General features: G+C 34.4%; 3 protein-coding genes across 3 annotated transcripts; 2 read left to right on the top strand and 1 right to left on the bottom strand.

Annotated features, from left to right (window-relative positions):
* The first annotated feature begins 676 nt into the window (after positions 1-676).
* On the top strand, positions 677-1,408 carry LOC141673647 (uncharacterized). Its single transcript, XM_074480394.1, has one exon. The coding sequence runs from the start codon at positions 677-679 to the stop codon at positions 1,406-1,408; it is 732 nt and encodes a 243-aa protein (XP_074336495.1).
* Positions 1,409-1,893: 485 nt separating this feature from the next.
* LOC141673648 (uncharacterized) lies at positions 1,894-2,298 on the top strand. The gene has a single exon (XM_074480395.1). The coding sequence runs from the start codon at positions 1,894-1,896 to the stop codon at positions 2,296-2,298; it is 405 nt and encodes a 134-aa protein (XP_074336496.1).
* A 16,894-nt stretch (positions 2,299-19,192) lies between these two features.
* Positions 19,193-20,128, bottom strand: LOC141672458 (ethylene-responsive transcription factor 4-like). Its single transcript, XM_074479063.1, has one exon. The coding sequence runs from the start codon at positions 20,041-20,043 to the stop codon at positions 19,390-19,392; it is 654 nt and encodes a 217-aa protein (XP_074335164.1). The 5' UTR covers positions 20,044-20,128; the 3' UTR covers positions 19,193-19,389.
* Positions 20,129-23,297: the final 3,169 nt, after the last annotated feature.

Genomic DNA, 23,297 nt, shown 5'->3' on the forward strand with positions numbered 1-23,297 from the left:
TTATTAATATCAATGAAATCAAAACATATTACATAAAAGTTATTCCTAAATCCTCATACATGATTGGACTTAGGACATATCTCTTTCAGCCCGAGTGTCAAAGGGCATTCGAAGAAGTAAAAGAGTATCTTATAAAGGCACCACTCTTGATGACACCCGATCCGAAGGAAACCTTTCAGCTTTATCTAGCTGTGTCCGACAGAACTCTGGGGGCGGTACTTGTGAAAAACTACGAAGGCAATCAACATCCCGTGTTCTATGTGTCCCATATCCTCAAGGATGTAGAGTCAAGGTATCTCAATGCCGAAAAATTCGCCTATGGGCTGGACATGGCCTCCCGAAAATTGCGACATTATTTCCAAGGCCGGACGATTCAAGCTGTTACCAGCCAACCTCTGAAGAAGGTTTTAACAAGGCCCGAAGCCTCTGGAAGAGTCGTGGCATATTCCATCGAACTCAGGGAATTTGATCTCGAGTACGTTCCCCGAACGGCGATTAAGGCTCAAGCTTTGGCCGACTTTGTGGTTGAATGCAAATTCTCGGGTCCGAAGGATCTTTCACCCGACCAACAACTAATACGGATCCCAGGGAAGTGGAAACTTTTTGTAGATGGGTCGGTAGCCGAAAAAAAGTGTGGGGTCGGCTTAATTCTCTCCAGCCCCAAAGGATTCGAAATATGACAGGCTATAAGATTCGACTTCCCTTGACGAACAATGAAGCCGAGTACGAGGCACTCCTCGCAGGGATGGAGCTGGCCCGAAGCCTTGAGGCGAAGCATCTAATGGCCTTCAGCGACTCCATGCTGGTTGTAAAACACTTCACGGGGGAATATGAGCAAAGAGATCCTCGAACAAAAACCTATGCTGCCAAGGTAAGAGATGCCTCTTTGTCATTTGAAACCTTTGAGCTAAGTCAAATTGGCAGAGAAAACAATGCTCGGGCAGACGCCCTTTCCAGGCTAGCTTCGGCCGAGACACAGAACCTAACTGGTTCTATTTACCTCACCGAAGGCAAGACGCCTTCGATCGAGAAGAAAGAATGTCTGGAGATTCACCAGGGAAACGATTGGATGATCCCGCTCAGGAACTTTCAGGAGAAAGGCATTCTACCTCCAGACCGAAGGGAGGCGCTAAAAATAAAATACAGAGCGTCGAGCTACACAATTATTAAGGGGCAGATGTATCGCCGATCAGTTAGTCAACCCCTTCTGCGATGTTTAAATATCGAAGAACAGCGACAGGCTCTAGATGCGGTGCACGAAGGAATTTGCGGCGAGCACCTGGTCGGTCGGTCCCTCGCCTTTAAAATTCTCCGACAGGGATTCTTCTGGCCCACCCTGAAGGCCGACGCCATCAACTATGTAAAAAGGTGTGTACAGTGCCAACTGTTCGCCACTGTCCCAAAATAGCCCCCAGAAGAGATGGCTTCGGTCCTAAGTCCCATTCCGTTCGCCGTGTGGGCCGTGGATATTATGGGCATTCTCCCTAAAAGCATGAGGCAAGCAAAATACTGCATAATTATCATCGATTACATGACTAAGTGGGTCGAAGCCCGACCTCTCTCTGCCATTACCGAAGACGCAGCAAAGAAGTTCTTCTTGGAACAGATTATTCTCCGGTTCGGGATTCCGAAGATCTGAATCTCTGACAATGGGACCCAGTTCATTGGAAACAAATTTCGTAAGTTCCTGCACCACTTCAGAATTGAACAGAGGTTTAGCTCAGTCGCCCCCCGCAAGGGAATGGAGCAGTAGAAGCGGCGAATAAATTAGTCTTTCAAGGAGTAAAGAAGAGGTTGGGAGAAGCTAAAGGAATATGGGAGGAATAACTCTCTTGGATCTTATGGGCCTACCAAACAACCCCTAGGACATCAACGGGAGAAACTCCCTTCAGAATGGCCTATGGAACCGAAGCCCTGATTTCAGTCGAAGTAGGCTTGGAATCATATCGAACTGAAACCTACAATGTAGAAACTAATAGCTTCGGGCTAAGGGCGAACGTAGACTTATTGGAGGAGGAAAGAGAAGCCGCCCACCAAAGAAACATGAAATACTTGCTACAAGCGGCACAACATTATGACTCCAATATCAAGAAGAGGTCTTTCGGAGTCGGAGACCTAGTCCTAAGGGAGCTGGCCGCATCTATGGCGGCCAAACAAGGAAAGCTTCAGCCTAACTGGGAGGGGCCCTATAAGGTGATCGAGGTCGTTCGGCCCGGAACATACAAGCTTGAAACATTACCGGGCGAAGCAATCAAAAACACTTGGCACGCCAGTCGCCTTCGGAAATTTTATCAGTAAGAAATTTCTTTAAAGTGTACTTGAATTTTATATGAAGAATGTAAGCAGTTCGAGTATAAATAAAGACGCATTTTCTGTCACATTTCTTTATTTACCAATATCGCGGCCGCATGAGTATTATCTGAGGGCGATCCCGAAGACGATAAACTCTTTGGCCGCCGCCATTGTCTAATTTGTTAATGAAGCATGTAACATAAGGGGCAATCACCCAAAACTCAAACATCCTTCACTACACTACTATTATTTGATTTGCATGTAGGGCACACGAAGGGCCTTAAGGGGCGAACATAAGATCAGCCCGCATCCTTCTCCCTTCCCTTTATTCGTATGATATTAAAGAGGTTCGAAGGAAACCCTGTCCAGGGGAAATCTTAGAGAAGGACATGATCCTTCGGCCTCAATCGTGTATGTATTTAAAATATATAAAGAACAAAGACGACGGGAAATCCCGAAGAAGACCAGCCGAAACATCTTATTAACCGGATGAACAAAGACATGCTGGATGAGGGCAATCACAGAACGATCAGCATCCTTGTTCCTTCGCTCAAGAGCAGCCTTTTAAAGAATTAACAGTCTGAAATCACCTTCGGCCTTTAACCCTTGGGACCATAAGGGGTAGTAAGGCATTGCTAAAATTGTTTGTTAAGGCGAATAAAGCCGAAGATACAATTCATTCTATTAAAATTGTTAAGGAGAATAAAGCCGAAGATACAATTCTTTTTATAAAAATTGTTAAGACGAATGGATAAAGCCGAAGATACAATTCATTTTATTAAAATTGTTAAGGCGAATAAAGCCGAAGATACAATTCTTTTTATTAAAATCGTTAAGGCGAATGGATAAAGCCGAAGATGTGATTCATTTTATTAAAATTGTTAAGGCGGATAAAGCCGAAGAAACAATTCTTTTTATTAAAATCGTTAAGGCGAATGGATAAAACCGAAGATGCGATTCGTTTTATTAAAATCGTTAAGGCGAATTGATAAAGTCGAATAAGCGATTCATTTTATTAAAATAGTTAAGGCAAATCGATAAGGCCGAAGAGACGGTTCATTTTATTAAAATTGTTAAGGCGAATAAAGCCGAAGATACAATTAGTTTTACTAAAATCATTGACAAATAAAAGAAATAATGATGACGAAAGATGAAAGATGCATTAAAATATAAAAGCCTGAAGGCTAGTTAAATTATAAAAGCTCGAAGGCAGGAGTACATATTACAAAAAATAAAATTACAAGTTAAGAAGACGAACGAAGAAAGCCGCTGCAAGAGTTGGGTACGACCATGGAAACACCAACGGCAAACTTCACAACAAGATCATCTTCCATCATATCAAGCACCTCAGTGTTGAAAGCTTAGGCCTGAGGGACTTCATCCGAGAGCTCTTCGTCTTCGCCGGAGGAGACATGAGGGGCTTCAACTATTGGCCGGTCGATAGGATCCTCCAGGCTGTCGTCCAGCAACTGCTTATAGTCCCAGTTCAGGCCATGGGCCTTCTCCAGGACATAGTCAGTGCCGAACTGGAAGCAGCGCTCCTCCGTCTGGTCCAGCTGCTTCTGCTTCTTCCGAAGCTCCTTGCGGGACCTCTTCAGCTGGACGTTCCGGTGGGAGATCCTGCGGTTCGCCTTCTCCAATTCATTCTCCAGCCGGGACTTTTCCTCCTTCAGCACGGTAGCCTCGCCGTCCAGGACCCCGTTCTGGGCTTTCACCCTTACAAGTTCCTCTTCGGCCGTTGTGGCCCTCCTCTCCATCTCCTTCACCTCTGCCATCCGAGTCTCCATGTCCCTAACTTTATCCTCCACGGCTGCGGCCCAAGGAGCAGCCTGCAAAAAAGACAAGACAAAAGCATTAGAAATAGGTGCCGAAGGAAAAAAGGACGAGCGAAAGAAAAAATGAAGAAAAATTAAAAATATACCAGGGAAAAAAGGATAGAAGCTCGGTACAATCCTCGGTCGGAGAAGCCGAAGCAAAGGCCGGCAGATCGGCCGGGAGCTGGAGACCGTGGCACAGGTTCGAAGCAACCTCCTTCATAGAGTGCCTCGCCAGGTAGACGGTGTGGTCGGACGTCAGCACACCCCATCTGGGGAGATAGGACTGAACGACCCCCTCCCGACCGTGGGTCCTCTTGGAAGGGTTCCCTTTCCTCACCACCACCGGCTCGTCATCATCCCTATCAGAGGCCGCCGGAGCCTGACGGAGCGGCGTGACCCTCTCCGCCTCGAGTCTGTCCTCCGTCTCCTCGGAAGGATTCGGTGTGGCCCCTCCATCAGCAGCTTTCTTTTTCGCCGCCTCTTCTGCGGCCCTCTTTTCGGCCGCCCTGACCTTCTTCCTCTCTATCAAGGCCTCTCTTGAAGATACTGAAATGTAAACAGGAGGCAAGTCAGCATGAGCATGTATAACAGGAATGCATAAAAAGGACAAATTATACAGGCGGTGGAACAAAACTAATTAAAGAAAGAACGAAGGAAGGAAGAAGTTTTGTTACCCCCACCCCACAAGCTGAGGAGCCAATCTCTATCCCGAAACTCCTCGGGACCCAGCTTGCTCACGTTGACGTCTACCAAGGTCGCGTAGTCCTCCTTCTCCCTCTCTGTTAGGCTCGGAGCGAGGAGCAGCGAAGGGTTCACGTCCCGCCAGACGGACAATGGAACCAATTTCCGATCACTCACAAAACACCAGTGAGTATGGGTCTGCTTGTTACTGGAGTTGGTGGCCGTCCAATCTGCCCGGCTAGCCCGACGAGCAATGGTATAAAATCCCGGGCTCTTCGGGTTCTTTCGGAAGTCATAATGCCACCAGAATAGCCTCGGAATTGGGCAAACTCCGGCATGAAGGCACCTATTCTGGAAGCAGTTGATATGGATGAACCCATTAGGATCCATCTCCCCATCTGTCTGAAGAGATACTTCACCATCTTCAGAATCGGCACTCTAAAACCGTACTTGAACGCCGCCTCCGAGATCTCGACGGCACAGTCACCGTACCCTTCAGGCACTCCAGGCGTGTCGTAAATCCGTTCGTTCTCCTTAGGGGCATAGAGCCAGAAGAAATTCCGAGGGACAAAGAAATCTGAATACATCTGAATTATCCTCTCCTTCGACAACTTCGACCGGTTATTCGCCGCCAGGTAATTCGCCACCGATCCGAAAAGGTCCCAAGTCTCTGGGGGGCGATTCGCTCGGTCCATGTCCCTGTATTCGGAAACAGAGCGACATTAGTCCATGTACTCGAGACAAGACAAAGGAAAAATGAAAAATATTAGAAGGCCGAGTACATGTCCCAGAACCGAGTGAACAGAAAAAAGATCTGGAGTCGGCTCCCGAAGGCTGTTCTAAAGGGCAAGTCCCCCGAAGGACGTACTCACCCCCAGAAAACCCTTCGCCTGCCATCTTTAAACTTCAAACCGTCTATCTGCCCCTGGGTCGGCTCCCGAAGGACGTTCTTAGGCCAAGAACCCCCCGAAGATAGTTCTTGGCCAAAAAACGCCTCGCGTGCCATTTTTAAACCCATGGGGGAACCCAGAAAAACTTCTATTTCCTACCCAGAAATGCCCACAAAGTTAAAACAGTCCAAAAAAAACAACAACGCACGCGTAAAACCCAGAAAAGTCCCATAAACTCAAAGCCCAGACAAAAGCCATTGAGCCCACATGCAAACACCATAAAACACAAAAACTTGCATGCAAATGTAAAAGGCAACTGAAAAGCAAGAAAATGGACTTACTGATTTGAAGGTGTTCTTGGATTGAGATGGGATAATCTGGAAAGACGGAGTTGTTGTTGCCCGTGATTGAAAAACTCGTCGCAGTTCGTTGCTGTGTGTAGAGAAACTGAAAATGATAAAATGAAAAGGAAATGCACAAATGGGCTTTATATAGGCGCCTAAAATGAATTCAGAAAGGCGACATTTGGGGGTTTTTAAAATAGACGTCCCAGATTAAAACGGTTGAGATTTAACGGCTGAGATTGAGCCATGAAACGACGTGCCAACAGTTGTCGCGTTAATGCACTACAAGTTCCCACAAGCTTGCCACGTGTACGACCGAAGATCGAGGCGGAACTGAAGCAGTCGCCCTAGGATTTCTTCAACCCAATATGGGCCGAGACCGGTGTCCATCGGTCGGCCCGAAGGCCCAGCCGAAAGACAGGGACATGTTGGTTATAGGCCCAACAAGGCCCATTGAACGAAGGCCCAATGTGCAATTAAGCTACTGGGTCGAAGTTCCTTCAGGTCCTTGAGACGAAGGCCCACGGAAGTCCCAAGCCAAGGCACACTCTTCTTCCAGACCGTTAAAAAGAACAAGGGATATAACGCCCCATTTTCACTCCCTCCTTAATGATACGTAACGAACGAGCAATCATGGCAGAATTGGGTATAAAAACCCTTGAGAAGTAAGACAAAAACACACACATTCTCGTATACACTCTGCTTTTCTTGTATTATTACCACACCCTTGCAACCAGATTCTTATTCTCACACCGGAGGTGAATCGGGAGTATAAACCCTCGCATTCGCTTCACTTTCAGGTATCAGCCGAAGCCACCTTCAAGACATCCGAAGCCTGCTCAAGTTTCCGAAAGAATCTGGGCGTAACAGGCAGAGACAATCTTCAATTCTTCGTAAATCTGTCTATTATTTCACGGGTGCTTGGATAGATACGTTTTCTGAACAGGTCAAAAAATTAATTCGATTAAAAAAAGAGCCACAAACACTACAAATGTCATACGCCATTATCGTACCCGAATATTTCGATCGTCAGCTGCCTAATAATAATCAGACCACCAGCTTATTTGACCTTTTCATACTACATGCAATAGACAAGCATCAGCCCGCATACTTATTCCCTTCCTTTTAGTCAGATGCAACTTGAAATACAAACAGGCAAAGAACGGGAGAGGGACCTTTGATGATGTAGATAAAATACACCCAAAATTGAAAATTTTAATATTTTACTTGGTACTTCCTACGTCCCTAAAAACGTTTTCTATTTATGTTGAAAACATTTCTATGCACAATTTTAATTGTTAATATCTTTAATTTCGGATTAGTATTAAATATTAAAAATTCATTGTATTAATATATTCATAAATAAAATTCAACAAAATCAGACTATATTTGATCTTATAGATTAGACGTAAATTAATAGTCAATCGATTATCATGAATAATACAAAAAATCAAAATAGGAAATATTTTTTGAGACGGAAGGAGTATATATTTTTATATGATTGTTGAGAAAAAATATCAACACAATTTTAATTATTAATATCTTTAATTTTATTTACACTCTTGTACAAGTCAACCAACCAAAAGAGGTGCAGCAGCATCCATGAATGCCGCCCGCCATTTAATTTTTAGCTCTTTCACACCTTTTCTCTGGGAGTACTAGATAGAGTGGATGACTATTTTTATGCACGCACCTCTATTAGTTATCTGCCTTTTTAACGTGTGCCCAATGACACACATTAGTCATTAACTCTAATAAAAATAGTCTTTTTTATTGATGAAACTAATGCATGGGTCATTAATATTTATTATTCAACCACTAATAAGAAGAACCAATTTATATGAGAGTTAATTTATATGAGAGTTAGTGACTATTATGTAGGGACACCATAAAAAATCTCATTAATTATTACTAATTATTACGTGTGCCTTTCAAAGCGGTGAATAGCCAACACCAATTTTGGAAATATTTTCCCTAAAGTTTATTGCTGCAAAAATTCACCAACAATATTGGTAACCATATCTCAAATTTTGCATTTCGTTTTTAGGTGTATTTCTCTCGTGCTAAATTCACTTATTTTTATTTTTTTAATTCGTGTAAATACAAGGGGTTCGTCATATTTTAATAAATTTAGTATTCGATTCGGTGTTTGTAATATGAAAAATATTATGAAGCAACTTACAAATTAGTTTCAGATAAAATGTTAATAAATTAACCCAGTAACATTTAAAATCATAAATATAAAATTGATACAGAGGTTATAGTAAAAAAATACATCAAATGCAAAAATATTCAATCTATAAATTTGTATTAGCTCTCCTCTCCTCCTACTAAACTAATGTGTAACTTCCGATTTGAATATTAAAAGAGAATGATATTTTCAAGATTAACTCAGTAAATTTATTTGAGGTACAAAATTAAATTATTTTATATTTGATAATTGTGTGTGGATATTTAATTAAAAATTATTCACTTCTCATACCCTGTATACAATCAATTATATTTTTTTCTTAACACAAATACATTTAATTATATTTATGACATGTGTCATATTTTTATTAAATTTTTTAGTATCATCTCCTATATGTTTTGTGATATAATTTCAAAAACTTTATTCTCAGGTTAAAATAATACTAATGGGAATTTATTTACTTTCATTTAGGAAGAAATTAGATAATATGTTATATTTTGTTACATAATAATAAAAAATTTAACCATCATTCGAAATTTAAAATGCGGACGGTTTTAGGGGGGCTACGCAGTACAGCCTCGAAAACAGATGGGACCCATAAACAGTGGTAAAAAGAGTCAAGGGGTGTGTAGGGTAAGTGGTCCCTTCCTTCAATAAAAAAGTAAGTGGTCCCACCAAATTGATATGTCGGCCGGAGAGGCATCGCATCGAATTGTATGTATACATACTTTTGAAATGTCGCGGCGACTCCGTCACGTTCGTTAATTTCACAGCACCAACGTTGACGGTCGTTTAATCAAGCTGCACATCTCCCTTGTCCGATTCTAATCATCACACTCCACTTTCACGGCGCCGTTACGTAAAGTTTGAGGCTACGTACGCGTCTCTTTATTTTTTAAACCCAATCAAATTGCTCCCCAACAAAAGTCTAATCATGTAAACACAAGTTCGTGTTTTGAAAATTTGTATGACGTAGTGGGATCATGTCTGGGTTAGAATCCGAGTTACCGGGTCTATCCTCTATTTTCCTTCTGAGAATAACTCGAGCGACCAGGTCCCGCATTTGGTATATTCAATTTTTTTGGATTTATATCGAATTCGATCAAATAAATTTATTTTGGATTTATAACGAATTCGATCAAATTATAAGAATGGCCTTCTGACATATATGGACTAGGATATGCAGTACTCCCTCAGTCTATAGTGTTTGACTTTTTAATAATTTAGTTGACTAATTTTTAATTGAAAGAATGCCCATAATAACTCATTTTACAGTCCTAACTGTCCAAAATACTCAGATACGCACGGACTGCTCAAAATACCGACGGATTACGCAGTACACAACCTTCAATTTTTTTTGTAAAGAATACGCATGTCTGCTATGCATATTCACTTTTTTGAAAAACAAGGAATACGCATTTCACACATGCGTGTTCCCTAAAAACAAAAAACTGAATACGCATGTTATGCGAATTTTGACAGGTAATTTGGGCACTCCGTCCCGCCAAATGGTATTTTGGGCACTAAGCCCCCAAATGATGGATATTTTGGTTTTTCACCATTTTTGATTGAATATTAAAATTTATTTGTTTATTATTTTGAAAAAATGAAAATTATACATTAAAATAGATTAAATATAACTTTTAAAATAGATTATTTTTAATTATTGATATAATAACACAAATTTCTATTACAACTCAGTCAGTTAAATTATCAAAAGTAAAAATATGATAAATGAAATGGGAGTAATATAACAAGGTTTTTTAATAATTTTATTTGAATAACAAGGGTTAGATAAAGCTTTGAGTAATTTATTATAACTTTATAATAAAACTCATAAATCTTTTTTACAAATTTAAGCAGGATATCGATTCTAGTTGGTCCTTTTGTGATTATAATCAAAGGCTATACTGTATGAGCAGGATGATGTTCAATTGACCGGGTCATTAGGTTCTAGATTGCGCCAGCTAATTGCACCTTTCATATCTTAAATCCGCTAAAATACATTCTCATCGTTGAGCTCCAAACTAATGTTCGTTTCTGGATTCAATCTTAATCAAACAGTTAATCTTTTGACATACACAACTTGTCAAAACGGATGTAAATTAAACAATTTGTAAATGGGGGTAAACTGCTGGCCTTAAGATTCTTCTTGTCACGGTTGGACCTAGAGCAAAATAATTAAAGTAATAATCCGTACAAGAAAATGCGAAGGTTCCTGACAAATTTGGTTTATTATTGACATTAGGTAAGAAAACTAGAAAAAGTAAACAGAAGGGTGGTGTCAGCTCAGAATGCAACAAGGTAAAAACACTGACATACATGTAACACATCCTTACACAAACCCATTCCCACCAGCCGCCCATGTCATAACGAAACAAATCGACCCAAGGAGTACTACTGGTATTTATTCGGAGCCAGCTATATTCATTTATGATTACGGTATACGACATATGAACACAGTACGAACTAACACGAATAATTAATGTTTGATTTCGAAAATTTGGTACCCGAACACGAAATAACACGAATATAATTAGTGTCGGGTTTAGGTTTCCGATATAGGTACACGACACGGAACGAAAGTACACGGAATAAATAAATAATTAATTTTTTTAAAAATATATAATATACATATATATATGCTAAATACCAAATGTTAATTTTATCTATTCTAAATTATATATATAATTGTAAATACTAAAATATATTTTATTATTCATTAACTACGTGAGTGAACATTTCACCATTTAATTATCTATTGCACTTTTTAATAATTAATATTTTTTGTATATAATCTGTGTACTTTAGTGTACTAAAACGGGTAAATACGAATATATTAGTACCGGTTTAGTGTCACCAAATTGGTACACGAATGCAAATCTGGGTCGGGTTCGGGTTTAAGGTTTGGTATACGAAAACACGAAAGTACACGGAACGTTTGTACACGACACCAAACCTTGTCGATCTAACCGTGTCTGTGACAGTGAAATCAATAAATATGTGTCGTTAATATATTTGATACTCCCTCTATCCCATTGAATTCTCTACATCACTTTTTAGCACGATTTTCAATGCTCCTTTAAAATAAAACTCCATTCTACTTTTTTAAAATATAATGCTCCCTCGTCAAGTGAAACCGAAGCCTGACAAGGTATCAAAGTGTTCCGGAACGTACGCAAACTAGTTTCAAGTTCTATGTAGCAAACTACTCAGTGATCGGGTTCTAATTCTAATACATGACTAAGACCGGGGAATTCCAAAAATTTATTATCTTATTAATCACAGATAACATGGCAAGTTACACAATAAATATGGAGCAACGAACAGTTATGTACATATTCATAACATTTAATCAAATAACTATCATACAATAATAAGGAGCAACTGATAGTCACTTACAGAACACATAAGCAAATATGTAATACGGAACAACGAGAATACTTGCCTCAATCACGTAAACATATAATTGACATTAGAGCACACATACAATCATTCGTAATCCATTAAACACAAAGCATCTAAAATCTTGATCTTCTCCACGATTCCAATTCTGATCAGATCCTTATTTTCACTTTTTGACCCTATAAACGATATTTTCTTGAAAAACACGAAACACGAAAGTTGTATAGAACGAAAAGACCTTTTCGAAAAGTCCAGAATCAACGAATTTCGATTTACGATGAATTTTCTACGAATTTTAAAATATTACTAATTTATGCTGATAAGAGCCCTGCAAATTATATGAATAAAAAATGTAAGACGACTATGGTGTATTTATAACGATATAAAATCCTATGTCTTAACCTAAAAGTTATCCATATTAAAATCTGATCCAAATTTTAGACCTATTACGTCTTGCATATTGCAAGTTCTTATGTCTTGTTCATGTAACAAGTGTTAAGTTTTAAGTTTGTCGTTTGTTTTTTATCGTAACAGGGTCAGAATTATGGCAAGTGGGGGAATGAATCTGGAAGACTTATATGCAAGGCTTAATTTGGAAGAGAAGGGAGATGGAGGGATTATAATCGGACAGGAGGATGCAGGACAGAGTAAGGATGTCTTGGTGTTGATTGGACGTTTTTTGACGGATAGGAATATAAATTTCTCAGCCATGCAGAATGTTTTGACGTCATTGTGGAGGCCTAGAGAAGGAGTAGAGATTCGTGATATAGGGGGCCAGAGGTTTTCATTTGTGTTCATCATTTATTTATTAAAAAATTTTAATTGTGGTATAATTAATATGAGTATACATGCATGTATTAATGCATGTATGCACATATTAATTATAAAATAATTAATAAGTTTTAATAAATGAAAGATTAGGTGAAATAACTATTATTTACATATTAATGTATGGGTATAATCACTATATTAATTAAATTTCTCACCAATCCCCTCTATTGTTATATTAATAATAATAATAATAATATTAATAATAATAATAAATGAAATATAAATCGTACATATATATATAAATAGTTTATTTTATTTTTTATTTCAGATAATTTAATATAATATTTGGCTATTTCATTGTGTTGGCGAACGATGTTAAATTGATGATAAATAAGAATATATGAGTATGTATTCATATATTTATGTGTGTACGTGTTGAACATGTGTGTGTATATTTGTGTATGCATGCATGCATGCATTAATATATATATATATATATATATATATATATATATATATATATATATATATATATATACATATTTATTGTTTGTATGGATGCATGCACATATTAATTGTATAATAATTAATAATTTTTAATAAATGAATGATTTATTATATGTATGTATGTATGTATGTATGTATGTATGTACATATTAATCATATAGCAATTAATAATTGTTAATAAATGATGATAGGGTAAAATAAATATAATATGTGTATTAATGTAGGGGTATAATCGTCATATTAATTAAATTGCTCATCAAATCCGGTGTTGTTGTATTATATATACTAGCTTAAAACTCGTGCGATGCACGGATCACACATTTTTTTTAATATTATATAACTTTTTTTAAAAAAATTGAATTCAATTCTTAATTTTGTTCATTTAAAATTTTAAATGATATGACTTCATAATAATTATATCAGTAGACGTGTATGTTCAGAACTTTTTAGAACATTTAAACTTATTTAAAGTGATAACATTGGTAAAGGGGGAAATGTTATTTTAACGAAATTATTATTTTATTGAGGGTAAAAATATAATGTCTACATCATGCTGGGACCTTAAAAAATATTATTTTAGCATTATGATTATTTAATCGACTAACTCTAATTTTATAAAAGATATTTGAAAAGGATAATATTATTGATTTAACGATATAGTTTTATTGATAATTTTATGTATATTTTTAAAGAAATAATATTTATGTTTTAATTAAAAATTGATTTTTTAGTTCACAGCAATAGGATACGAATTATACTTAGTTTAATATTAATTTGATTTATCTCCGATCAGTGGTTTACATTATTTTATTTTAGCTCAATGCCCAATACACCGACCGAATCAAACTAATTATTTTTAGTTTAATTTTAACGTTTTAAAAAGTCTAGACCAATAAGATAATTTTGTTTTAGAATGAATAACTAATATATATATGATTTTATTTTTGTTGGTCGAATTGTATTTTTATTTTAATTTTGTGTTAGTCTGAATCAATTGTATAATGTACTTTTTTTATCGTGGATAAATAAAGTAATATATTTTTTATCCAAGTTCATTAGTATATTTTTTTTAGGAGTATTGATAGTATTATTATTTTATCTTAACTCGATTCGCATGATGTATCAACTAAATCTTAATAATTATGTTAGTTCACTTAAATTTAATTTAGCCCGAATTAACAAATTAGAATAATATAGAACTCGGTATGAGTTAAAATATAAATTGATAGAAGAAAGTTGAATTTAATATAAATTACAATGATATAGAGTTCGATATAAAATAGTATTGAAATTGGTAAAGTAATCGAGGAAGTTGACTTTAATATCGATTAGAAATTAGGATTGATGACCCAATAATTAGAATTAGAATAATTAAGTAATGGTAATTAAATAATTTTAGCAAGTACCGACCGACCGACCGACTACCAAACTTTTAATGTTTCGTCTATTATATTATAGTATAGATAATAGATAATAGATAAATTATAAGAAAAATTGATAATGAATTATTTTTTATCCAACGAGATTTGGAAATAAATCTAATCAACAACAAGAAACTCTTTTTTATGATGAAAAAATAAATGAAGGAAATCTAAACCCAATACCGACAAATATAAAACTTTCGTTCTTCCCATAATTTAAGCCGGTATATAATGTATTAAAAAAATGAATTATATCAAGGAAGTTTTTTTTTTTTGTAAATGAAAAGAAAAACATTAATAAAAAGAAAGAAAATATATCATATTTAAAGAGCTATGCCAAAAGTGAAGTTTAATAACGAAATTCAAAGACAAATCGAAGCTATGTAACAATATCTGTATAGGCTACTTATTTAGTGGCGTACAGCTTTTCCCGGAAAGAGTCGGCTCTATCAAAAGCAAAATCTTCTCCAAGATTTAGAGGACCACATTATGGGTCCCTTTAACAATACCCGCCGCGCTTTTGTTTGCGCCGCCCGCGTGTATTGGGCCTACATCTATTCATCCCTTTATTTTTTTATTGATCAAATAATAGTTTGAAGTATCTTGTATTTTAGGAGAAAACATAATCAAATCAAACATATCTTAAATATACTTCGACTTGTTCGAGGAGAAGTAAGATGTACACAGAAATTATGATAATCCTCGAAGAAGTAAAAGAGTTGTTAATATTTTCTTTTTTAAATTAGGTTAATTTATCATTATGAATATCTTAGTAATTCGTACCTTTAACAAATTATAATAGGGTTATAAAATTTATCTTCTCTCGATACATTTTTATCTTCCAGTGTTCCAAATTTTGAATACAATTTTCTTACTCTTTCTTAAAATAAACATATTATTTTAATATTATTTATATTAAAAGATCCCTATTAAAAAATTGCATTATTCCACAAAATATCACAAATTCAAAAATATCAAGATTATTTACTGTGCGTTCCCGAGTTCATAAAAGAAAAGAAAAGAATAGAATATGAGTTATTCTTTTTTCTTTTTAAAATATTTTCAAAAGTTTTTTTTATCATAAATAACCTGCAGCCACTATCCTTTAGGTGCGCATTGGTTAAACCCTGATTTATCAGACATAATCATAAATTCTCCTCCAGTGAGATTCGAACCTGTGACCAAGAAGATAATTATTTATTATTTAACCGACTGAGTCAACCGTTGAGGACATTTTTATATTTATTTTTCAAAAGTTGGAAGAATTTTTTTTGAAATTTAATATTGAAGAAATTTTTTTCCAAATTTTTAATTTTTTTTCCTTTCCTTCTTAAAGATTACTCGGAAACATGTTAAAAAATTAAAATTTTCTCTTTCTTTTTTTTTTCTTTCAAAAAATTATCTCTGGAACACATAGTAATTAATTAGGTATTCAATTTTTTGATGAGGCATAAGTAATCAATGTTAGGGCACCTAAAACGCAATTTAACTTTTGTTTTTATAAGATTGAGAAAATAAAAAAATGAAAGACAGGTGAGAGGGGGGTACATTACACGTGACGAGAAAGCAGCTGGAATCTCGAGAGGGAGAGGCTAGCTTGCTTCTTCAAAGTTGATGGGTCAACGTGAAATTAGATCCGGTCGGTCTTTACCCAGAAGCCGCTAATCATGGACCCACTATTTTGCCTCCATTATAAGGTAAGCACGTATATATACTCCTCCCTCTTTTTTTGCAAAAATGCTTATCCTATATGCGCTAGCTGATGTCAATAAGTTTGAAAATCAAACAAAAATTAGTGGTCCTTGAAAGCAGTGCACTGGGAGATGTATCTCTAACCGCAGTCGTTGGAGGAATCAAACACATTGCAAGTAGGGTTGAAGTTGATGGTTTAACACAAGAAGCCTTCCTCCCAATTTTTTACGATTCAGCGAAATTATGAAGTAATAGGTACACGAGTTAGGATTGGGGTTAAAAATGTTGTTAAATAAAATATTTATTTTTAGTTTTAATTTATTTAATTTTCATTCTAAATCTATTTTGGGCACTACGAAGTCAAGCTGAAACAAATGTCATTCTCAAATAATCCGATGACGTACAAATATCTAATTATTTTATAAATAATATTTAAAATGGGTGGCAATTCATGAAGAGCTCTTTTTGATAGAGATTCATAGAAAATCATTATTTAAAAAATGTAAATACATAATTAATTTTAATTTTCATCATATATAGTTACAAATTTTAATTACCAAATTATAAACGAAATTGCACAATTTTTTATTTAAAAAATCATTGAAATTTGATAAAATAATTTAAAGTGGTTTTGTAGTCAATTACAGTAAAATCACACTTATCCAAAATTATTCCATAGTAGAATCAAATTTAAAATCACTTATTTTTTTCAAATTTCAATTGTTAAACATTTTATTGTATTTAAATATAATTATTATTCTATATTAACAACGAATTTGATGAAATTACATAATAGAATTATGAATTCTCTATATAACCTCTCTTGAAAAAAGGCCATATACAAAATTGTATAATCCTAATTTAAAACAGGGCAAAATATCGTGTAATCCGAATATTAGAAAACTGTAAAATATCAGTGCCGATATTTTTGCAGTCAATTTAATCAAAATTTAAATAAAATAAGATCACGTACAATTAAATTATTGAAAAAACCATATTACAGTAAAGTAGATTTAATATCTTTTAAATATATCTTGTTATTTTTTAACATTTTAAAATAATAATTTATTTTCTTTTGTTTTAAAAAGATGCACCTCAAAAGAATAGTAGGTTAATGTCTTAATGACAACAGAAAACGTACAATGGCTTTTTAAAATAACTAGTATATATCCCGTTTGATGCACGATTATTTTTAGCATATATATTATAAGTTATAATATTGATTAGACATATTAAAGAATATTAATTTTTTTATAATTTTAATATGTTACCGGTAGGATTCGAACATTATAACTCTCAGATAATACTAATTTTTAAAAATAAATCTAACGGTCAACAACAACCGACAACCAAACTTTCAATATTTCGTCTTTAATATCATAATATAGATAATAGTATTCTCGGGATTTAATATAGATTCATAATGGGATTATAGGATGATTAGCTTGTGTAATGTTTGTATCGGTTTCAAAATTAAAATAGCAAATTAAATAAAGTATAAGAAATAAGACTTTGATATTAGTTAGAATGATAATAAAAATAATTAAGGGTAATAATGTAATTTCAGCAAGTACCGACTACCAAACTTTTAATGTTTCGTCTATTATAATATCCAGTACTAGTTTAAAACCCGTGCACGGATGCACAAATCTTTTTTAATATTATATAATTTATTAAACATAAATATTTTGAATTGAATTTTTTATATTTGTTTTTTTAATTTTTTTATTTCTAACTTTTTAAATGATATGACTTCGTGATAATTATATTGATACACGTTTATGTTTATAGTTTTTAAAAATATTATTATAGCGATTTTATATTTTTTGAGAATAAAAATATAGTGTTTCTATTATGTTGGAACTTTAACAAAAATATTATTTTAGAAATGTTATTACTTAATCGATAAATTATAAAAGTTATTTGAAAAAAAAATCATAATACTGATTGAACGATATAATTTTATTGATCATTTTATGTGTGTTTTAAAAATAATAATTATAAGATTATGTTTAGTTAAAAGTTAATTTTTGGTTCATATAAACATGATACGAATTATGCTTAATATGATATTATTTTGATTTATTCCATATTAATGGTTACTTTATTTTATTTTAGCCTGAAGTACATTACTACGACCACATTCAACTAATTAAATTTAGTTTAATTTTAATTTTGTATTTCTAGATCAATAAGATAATTTTGTTTTAGCCCGAATAATTAATATATGCGATTTTATTTTAGTTGGTTAAATTATATTTTAATTATCTTGGATTACTAAAATATATTATTTTTTATTTTAGTTTGGAATATCAATTAGAATAATATAAAACTAAATATGAATTAAAATTTAAAATTGGTAGAACAAGTTGGCTTTAATATCAATTAATAATAATATAGAGTTGAATATGAAATAGAATTTAAACTCATAGAGAAAGCCGACTCAAATATCAATAAAAATTGTAATTGAAAGATCGACTAGTTGCCCAATTAGATATAGAATAAATATTTGAGGGTAATTAAGTAATTTCAGCAAGTACCGATCGCTCGACTATCAAACTTTTAATATTTCGTCTACTATAATATAATATAGTATCATTTATATATAGGATAGGTTCTATAGTGAATTATAAACCATATTAAACAATACAATACATACGTATTTTTATGTATTTTCATTTGTTGGAAGAAATTATTTTTATTTTAGAAAAGGGATGTTATCATAAGTAAAATCAAGGTATGCACACAGAAATAAAAGAAACACATGCTTATTGCAAAAGACAAATCTGCCGGCCGACAGGTTTGTATGTCAATGAAAGCCAACTCGATTTCAAACTTCCAGTACCTCGTTGCTGGGAAAACAACCCTAAACATTTCTAACCATAAAAACGCACAATTGTATAAAGAAATTTTATTAATGTAATTACAAACTTCCAGTACCGCGTCGCCGGGAAAACAACCCTAAACATTTCTAACCATAAAAACGCAAAATTGTAAAAAGAAATTTTATTAATGTAATTACAAACTTCCAGTAACTCGTCGCCGGGAAAACAACCCTAAACATTTCTAACCATAAAAACGCAAAATTGTACAAAGAAATTTTATTAATGTAATTACAAACTTCCAGTACCTCGTCGCCGGGAAAACAACCCTAAACATTTCTAACCATAAAAATGCAAAATTGTACAAAGAAATTTTATTAATATAATTAATAATATAGCCAGTTGTTTTCAATAGAAGAATTACAGTTGAATCTCAAAACAAACAGTTGGAAACCATTGCAAAAAAAGATCACAACGTTTTCTTCTAGAAATACTTCAATTAATTTCACTAAAATTAAATATCAACTATCAAATTTCCTCCACGACACCGTTTCCTTCAAAAATATTCCGGCTGTGGTAGCTCGTTGAGATCAATCATAAGTCCTCTCCGGTTCATATTCACATCAATAACCGAAGACGAGTCCGAATCACTCTGGGACCCGCCCTTAACCCGACCCGGCCCACATTCAGATTCCCGATAACTCGCCGCCGGCCATCCATTAACCGGAACGAACCCCAAAATCTGAACCGGCTGAATTTGAAAAGGGTACAATATGGGTGACCCGAACCCAGATCCACGATCCGACCCGACTTCATTAGCAGCAACGTTGAGATCCAACGTTAAAAACCGTTCCTGACTCGAAGACTCAACAGTACTAGTCGGGCTCTGACTCAGCTTCACATCATAATCATTCATAACTTTAGTACTGGTATCAATCTTCCTGAAATCATTCATATTGATAATCTCATCAGGAGTTGGAAAATTTGTCTTGGCCTTGTTGTTACGAAACCCGCGAGCGGCGGCATCGTAAGCTCGTGCCGCCGCTTCGGCGGTATCAAATGTTCCTAGCCATACCCTAGTTTTTTTGCCAGGGTCTCGAATTTCAGCTGCGTATCTGCCCCAGGGGCGTTTACGTACGCCCCTGTAATGTACTTCATCGACGTTGTTTTGCTTTTTGCATGGCACAGCCGTCTTTTCCTTAGGTGCCATTATTTAGAAAATATGAAGCGTGTGTGTAAATTTGTGTTGAGGGAGAGAATGGAGTTGAGGTGATGAAGAAAAGTGTGTGAAATGTGTGTGTATAAATAGGAGGGAGAGGCGAGGTTTGACTAATAATACGGAGGGAGGGCGGAGCCGCCCTATACGTGTGTAGTGGCAATTGAGTAATTAACATGCATGGTGGTGGTCCACGTGGCAACCAGGGTTTCGTTGGTGGTATCATTAATTTATGCCGTATATCTTGTACATGGGTGAATGAATGGAGGCCTCCCTAAATAATGGATGTGTATTTTATTATGACCAGCGTATTTACCAAGTTTGTTCCTCAGCTATATTAAATGATAATGTTTTTTTATATTAAAATAGATTCAGTTAGATATTTTTAAATGAAGATTAAAATTCATAAATTGAATGAAACTTACAAATAATTTCCTCAGCCCACACCTCCTGTAGAGAGGGTGTGTTTGGCGGTGAGTCTTTAAACTTAAACTATTTTTTTTTAAAAAAAATATTCTTTTAAAAGAAACTGAAATGCAAGGTTAGTTTCGAAAAAATAAATAAGGACGTAAGAAGATGACGGTTTGAGTCCTCCGATCCACGTCTGCAGAATTATTTCACACTTCAGATATGTAACAGACAAGTTGATCCTTGCATTATAATTTCAAATGGATCAATTTTACCTTTATAATAAAAATAAATAAGTTGAACGGGCATAGATGTACAAAGCAGCAATACATACGGACGGCAGACAACTATACTTTAAAATACAGTGTGTAAAAATGTGGTTGCGTGCCGTAAAATGTGTTTAAAAATTTAAAGTGCAAGTATTGACAAGGACAGACACCATATAATTTGTACAAGGGAATGGTGTTGCTACAAATTAAAGTTTTGTATATACCATAGTAAAGCTTCAGCATTCTGTTAGTATTTCATGATACGGGTGATTTTTTATATGGTTATCGGTATTGTCGATAGTTTTAGAATACATGTTTATTTTTTAAACAGTTTTTTCATTTGCAGGAAAAAAAATAAATTTTTATATAAGAAGCAGGAAATGAACTACGGTAGAACCTCGATAAATATATATTCAATAAATGAATAATTTCGTCAAACAAATAATTTTTAATGTTCCCAACATAATATAAATAATGTATTTTTAAATTGGATAATTGAATTATCTTATTAAATTAATTAAATTATCGGATTTCGTGTGTATTCAATTATCGAGGTTTAACGATAACATTTACTACTATATCTTGGCTGGACTTAAAAAAATGATTTCTACAAACTCAAGTTATAAATATTTGTTAGATAAAATAATTACAATTTATTTGTATTAAATAAACCCATGCACACTTTGACCACCTCCGCATGAAGCTTACTCAGTACTACGTCAACCTTTTTATATATATATATATATAAAAACACTGGTATGAGTTAAACGTTTTTTTTTAGAATTGACAGAAGTTCAATTATTTACACTTAAGAAAATGAACTGATAAGTAGTCAGTCGAAAGAAAAACAGAAAAGAAACATTCCAATTTCCCGACATAATTCAAATAGCAAAGCTTCCCCTAAAGGCAGGGTATGATAAATTGATTAACCACCTAAAATTCGTAAATATTATTCTGAAAATGTACTACTTCAAAGTGAACAAATGTCAATCTCCCAAATCCTGTTAGAGAATCCATCCAAGTAAATGAAGGTAGATAATCGAGTAGTGATTATTGAAGAAGTATACCAAAGAAGGGAACAAAAGTATCAAGTGGTCGTGATTATGTTATTATTTCCTCCAACTCAGTTCTTAACGTTTTAATTGATTTACATAGGTATTAACAAAATCATAAAAAAACAAAAGAAAAAGAAAATGCGAGTTAACTTTTTAAAAGTATTAAAAATAAAATCAGAATTCAACGAAAATTGACAAAATCTGAAACTAATCAATAGATTATTAGGGATCGAAATCCAAAATAGTGGGCATCAGAAAGCAGCGCGTGGACTGACCACAACAGCATAACATCCACAGTTCCTCAACTTGGTTAACTTGTCGCCATGCACAGGCTTCTCGCCGCGTGGGTTGGTTAAGATGGGGGCCAGAGGCTCCCTCGGTTACTTTGCCCACGTCTAGCCTAAGCGTGTGGTGTCGGATGGAGAGGAAACCTAGCCCAAGGTTTACAAAACCAGCTTTCGTTTTTTTGACACCCCACTTTCATTCTCATCCCACAATTTTGCATCACCCACGTGTCTCTTCAACACGTGCTCTTTACGCTCCTAGTATCAATCAATGGCTTTATTTCTTTATTTACTCCAACAACTGGGAACACAAACCTTATCTTCACCACTCACCATGTATTCGCCGTTCAACTTTATCCATAATAATTGGTGTTTGCTACTTTATGCTTTATTTGTTTTCTTATTTGGTGTTTGCTTTTCAAATATTAAAATGTAAAAATTGTGCAAGTATCTTCTAAATATTAAATATTTCTCAAAATTTTAAAATGTGGTCAACTACCCTTTTAATGTTAAGTTTATAAATATCAATTAAAATCAAGTTTTGTCGGAGAGACAAGGACCGGCCCGACATACTTATGTATTTTTGGTTGGGTTGGAGGTGATAAAATGAAATTAAATAGGAGATAATAGAAGTTGGAATAATAATATAAGAAAAAAATGAGTTTGTGCAAATTTATTATAATATAAATTATGAAGAGAATAATTATGGTATAGAAATTATGTGATTAATGGTATATATGATTTTGGATTTACAATTATATTAGAAAATTCTCAATACGATTGTGTAAAATTGTCGCATATTCACATTAAAAGTTGATAAGATCTGAATTTAAAGTTACAGTAAATGAGCGAGAAACACAACAACAAGTGTTTTGAAATTAAATTTATAAAAAAATATTCACACGAGATTTTAATGTTGAAAATGACTGTAACGGTGGCGACAGATGATTAGCTTTAGAAAACGTGTACAAAAATGATCCATGTATTTGTGGGTCTGTTGTTATAACTGAGTCATTTCAGTTCTCTAAATTCAAAAGCTACGAGCAGGACAACGGGTCAGATTCGAATTCGATATTGTAAAATTCAAATTTTAATTCAAATATTTTTGAATTATCAAATTCAAATTTGTCGAATTTCTGATTGGATCGGATAAAATATTTTCCGGTTATTCAAAATTACGAATAAAATAATCAAAATTTATATTATTTATACATGCAAAGACCATTAATTAT

Source organism: Apium graveolens, chromosome 7, assembly GCF_009905375.1.
Source record: "Apium graveolens cultivar Ventura chromosome 7, ASM990537v1, whole genome shotgun sequence".
NCBI lineage: Eukaryota > Viridiplantae > Streptophyta > Magnoliopsida > Apiales > Apiaceae > Apium > Apium graveolens.

Excerpts from the sequence above, each read along its gene's own strand:
- LOC141673647 (XM_074480394.1), top strand. The coding sequence starts at position 677 with ATGACAGGCTATAAGATTCGACTTCCCTTGACGAACAATGAAGCCGAG.
- LOC141673648 (XM_074480395.1), top strand. The coding sequence starts at position 1,894 with ATGGCCTATGGAACCGAAGCCCTGATTTCAGTCGAAGTAGGCTTGGAA.
- LOC141672458 (XM_074479063.1), bottom strand. The coding sequence starts at position 20,043 with ATGGCACCTAAGGAAAAGACGGCTGTGCCATGCAAAAAGCAAAACAAC.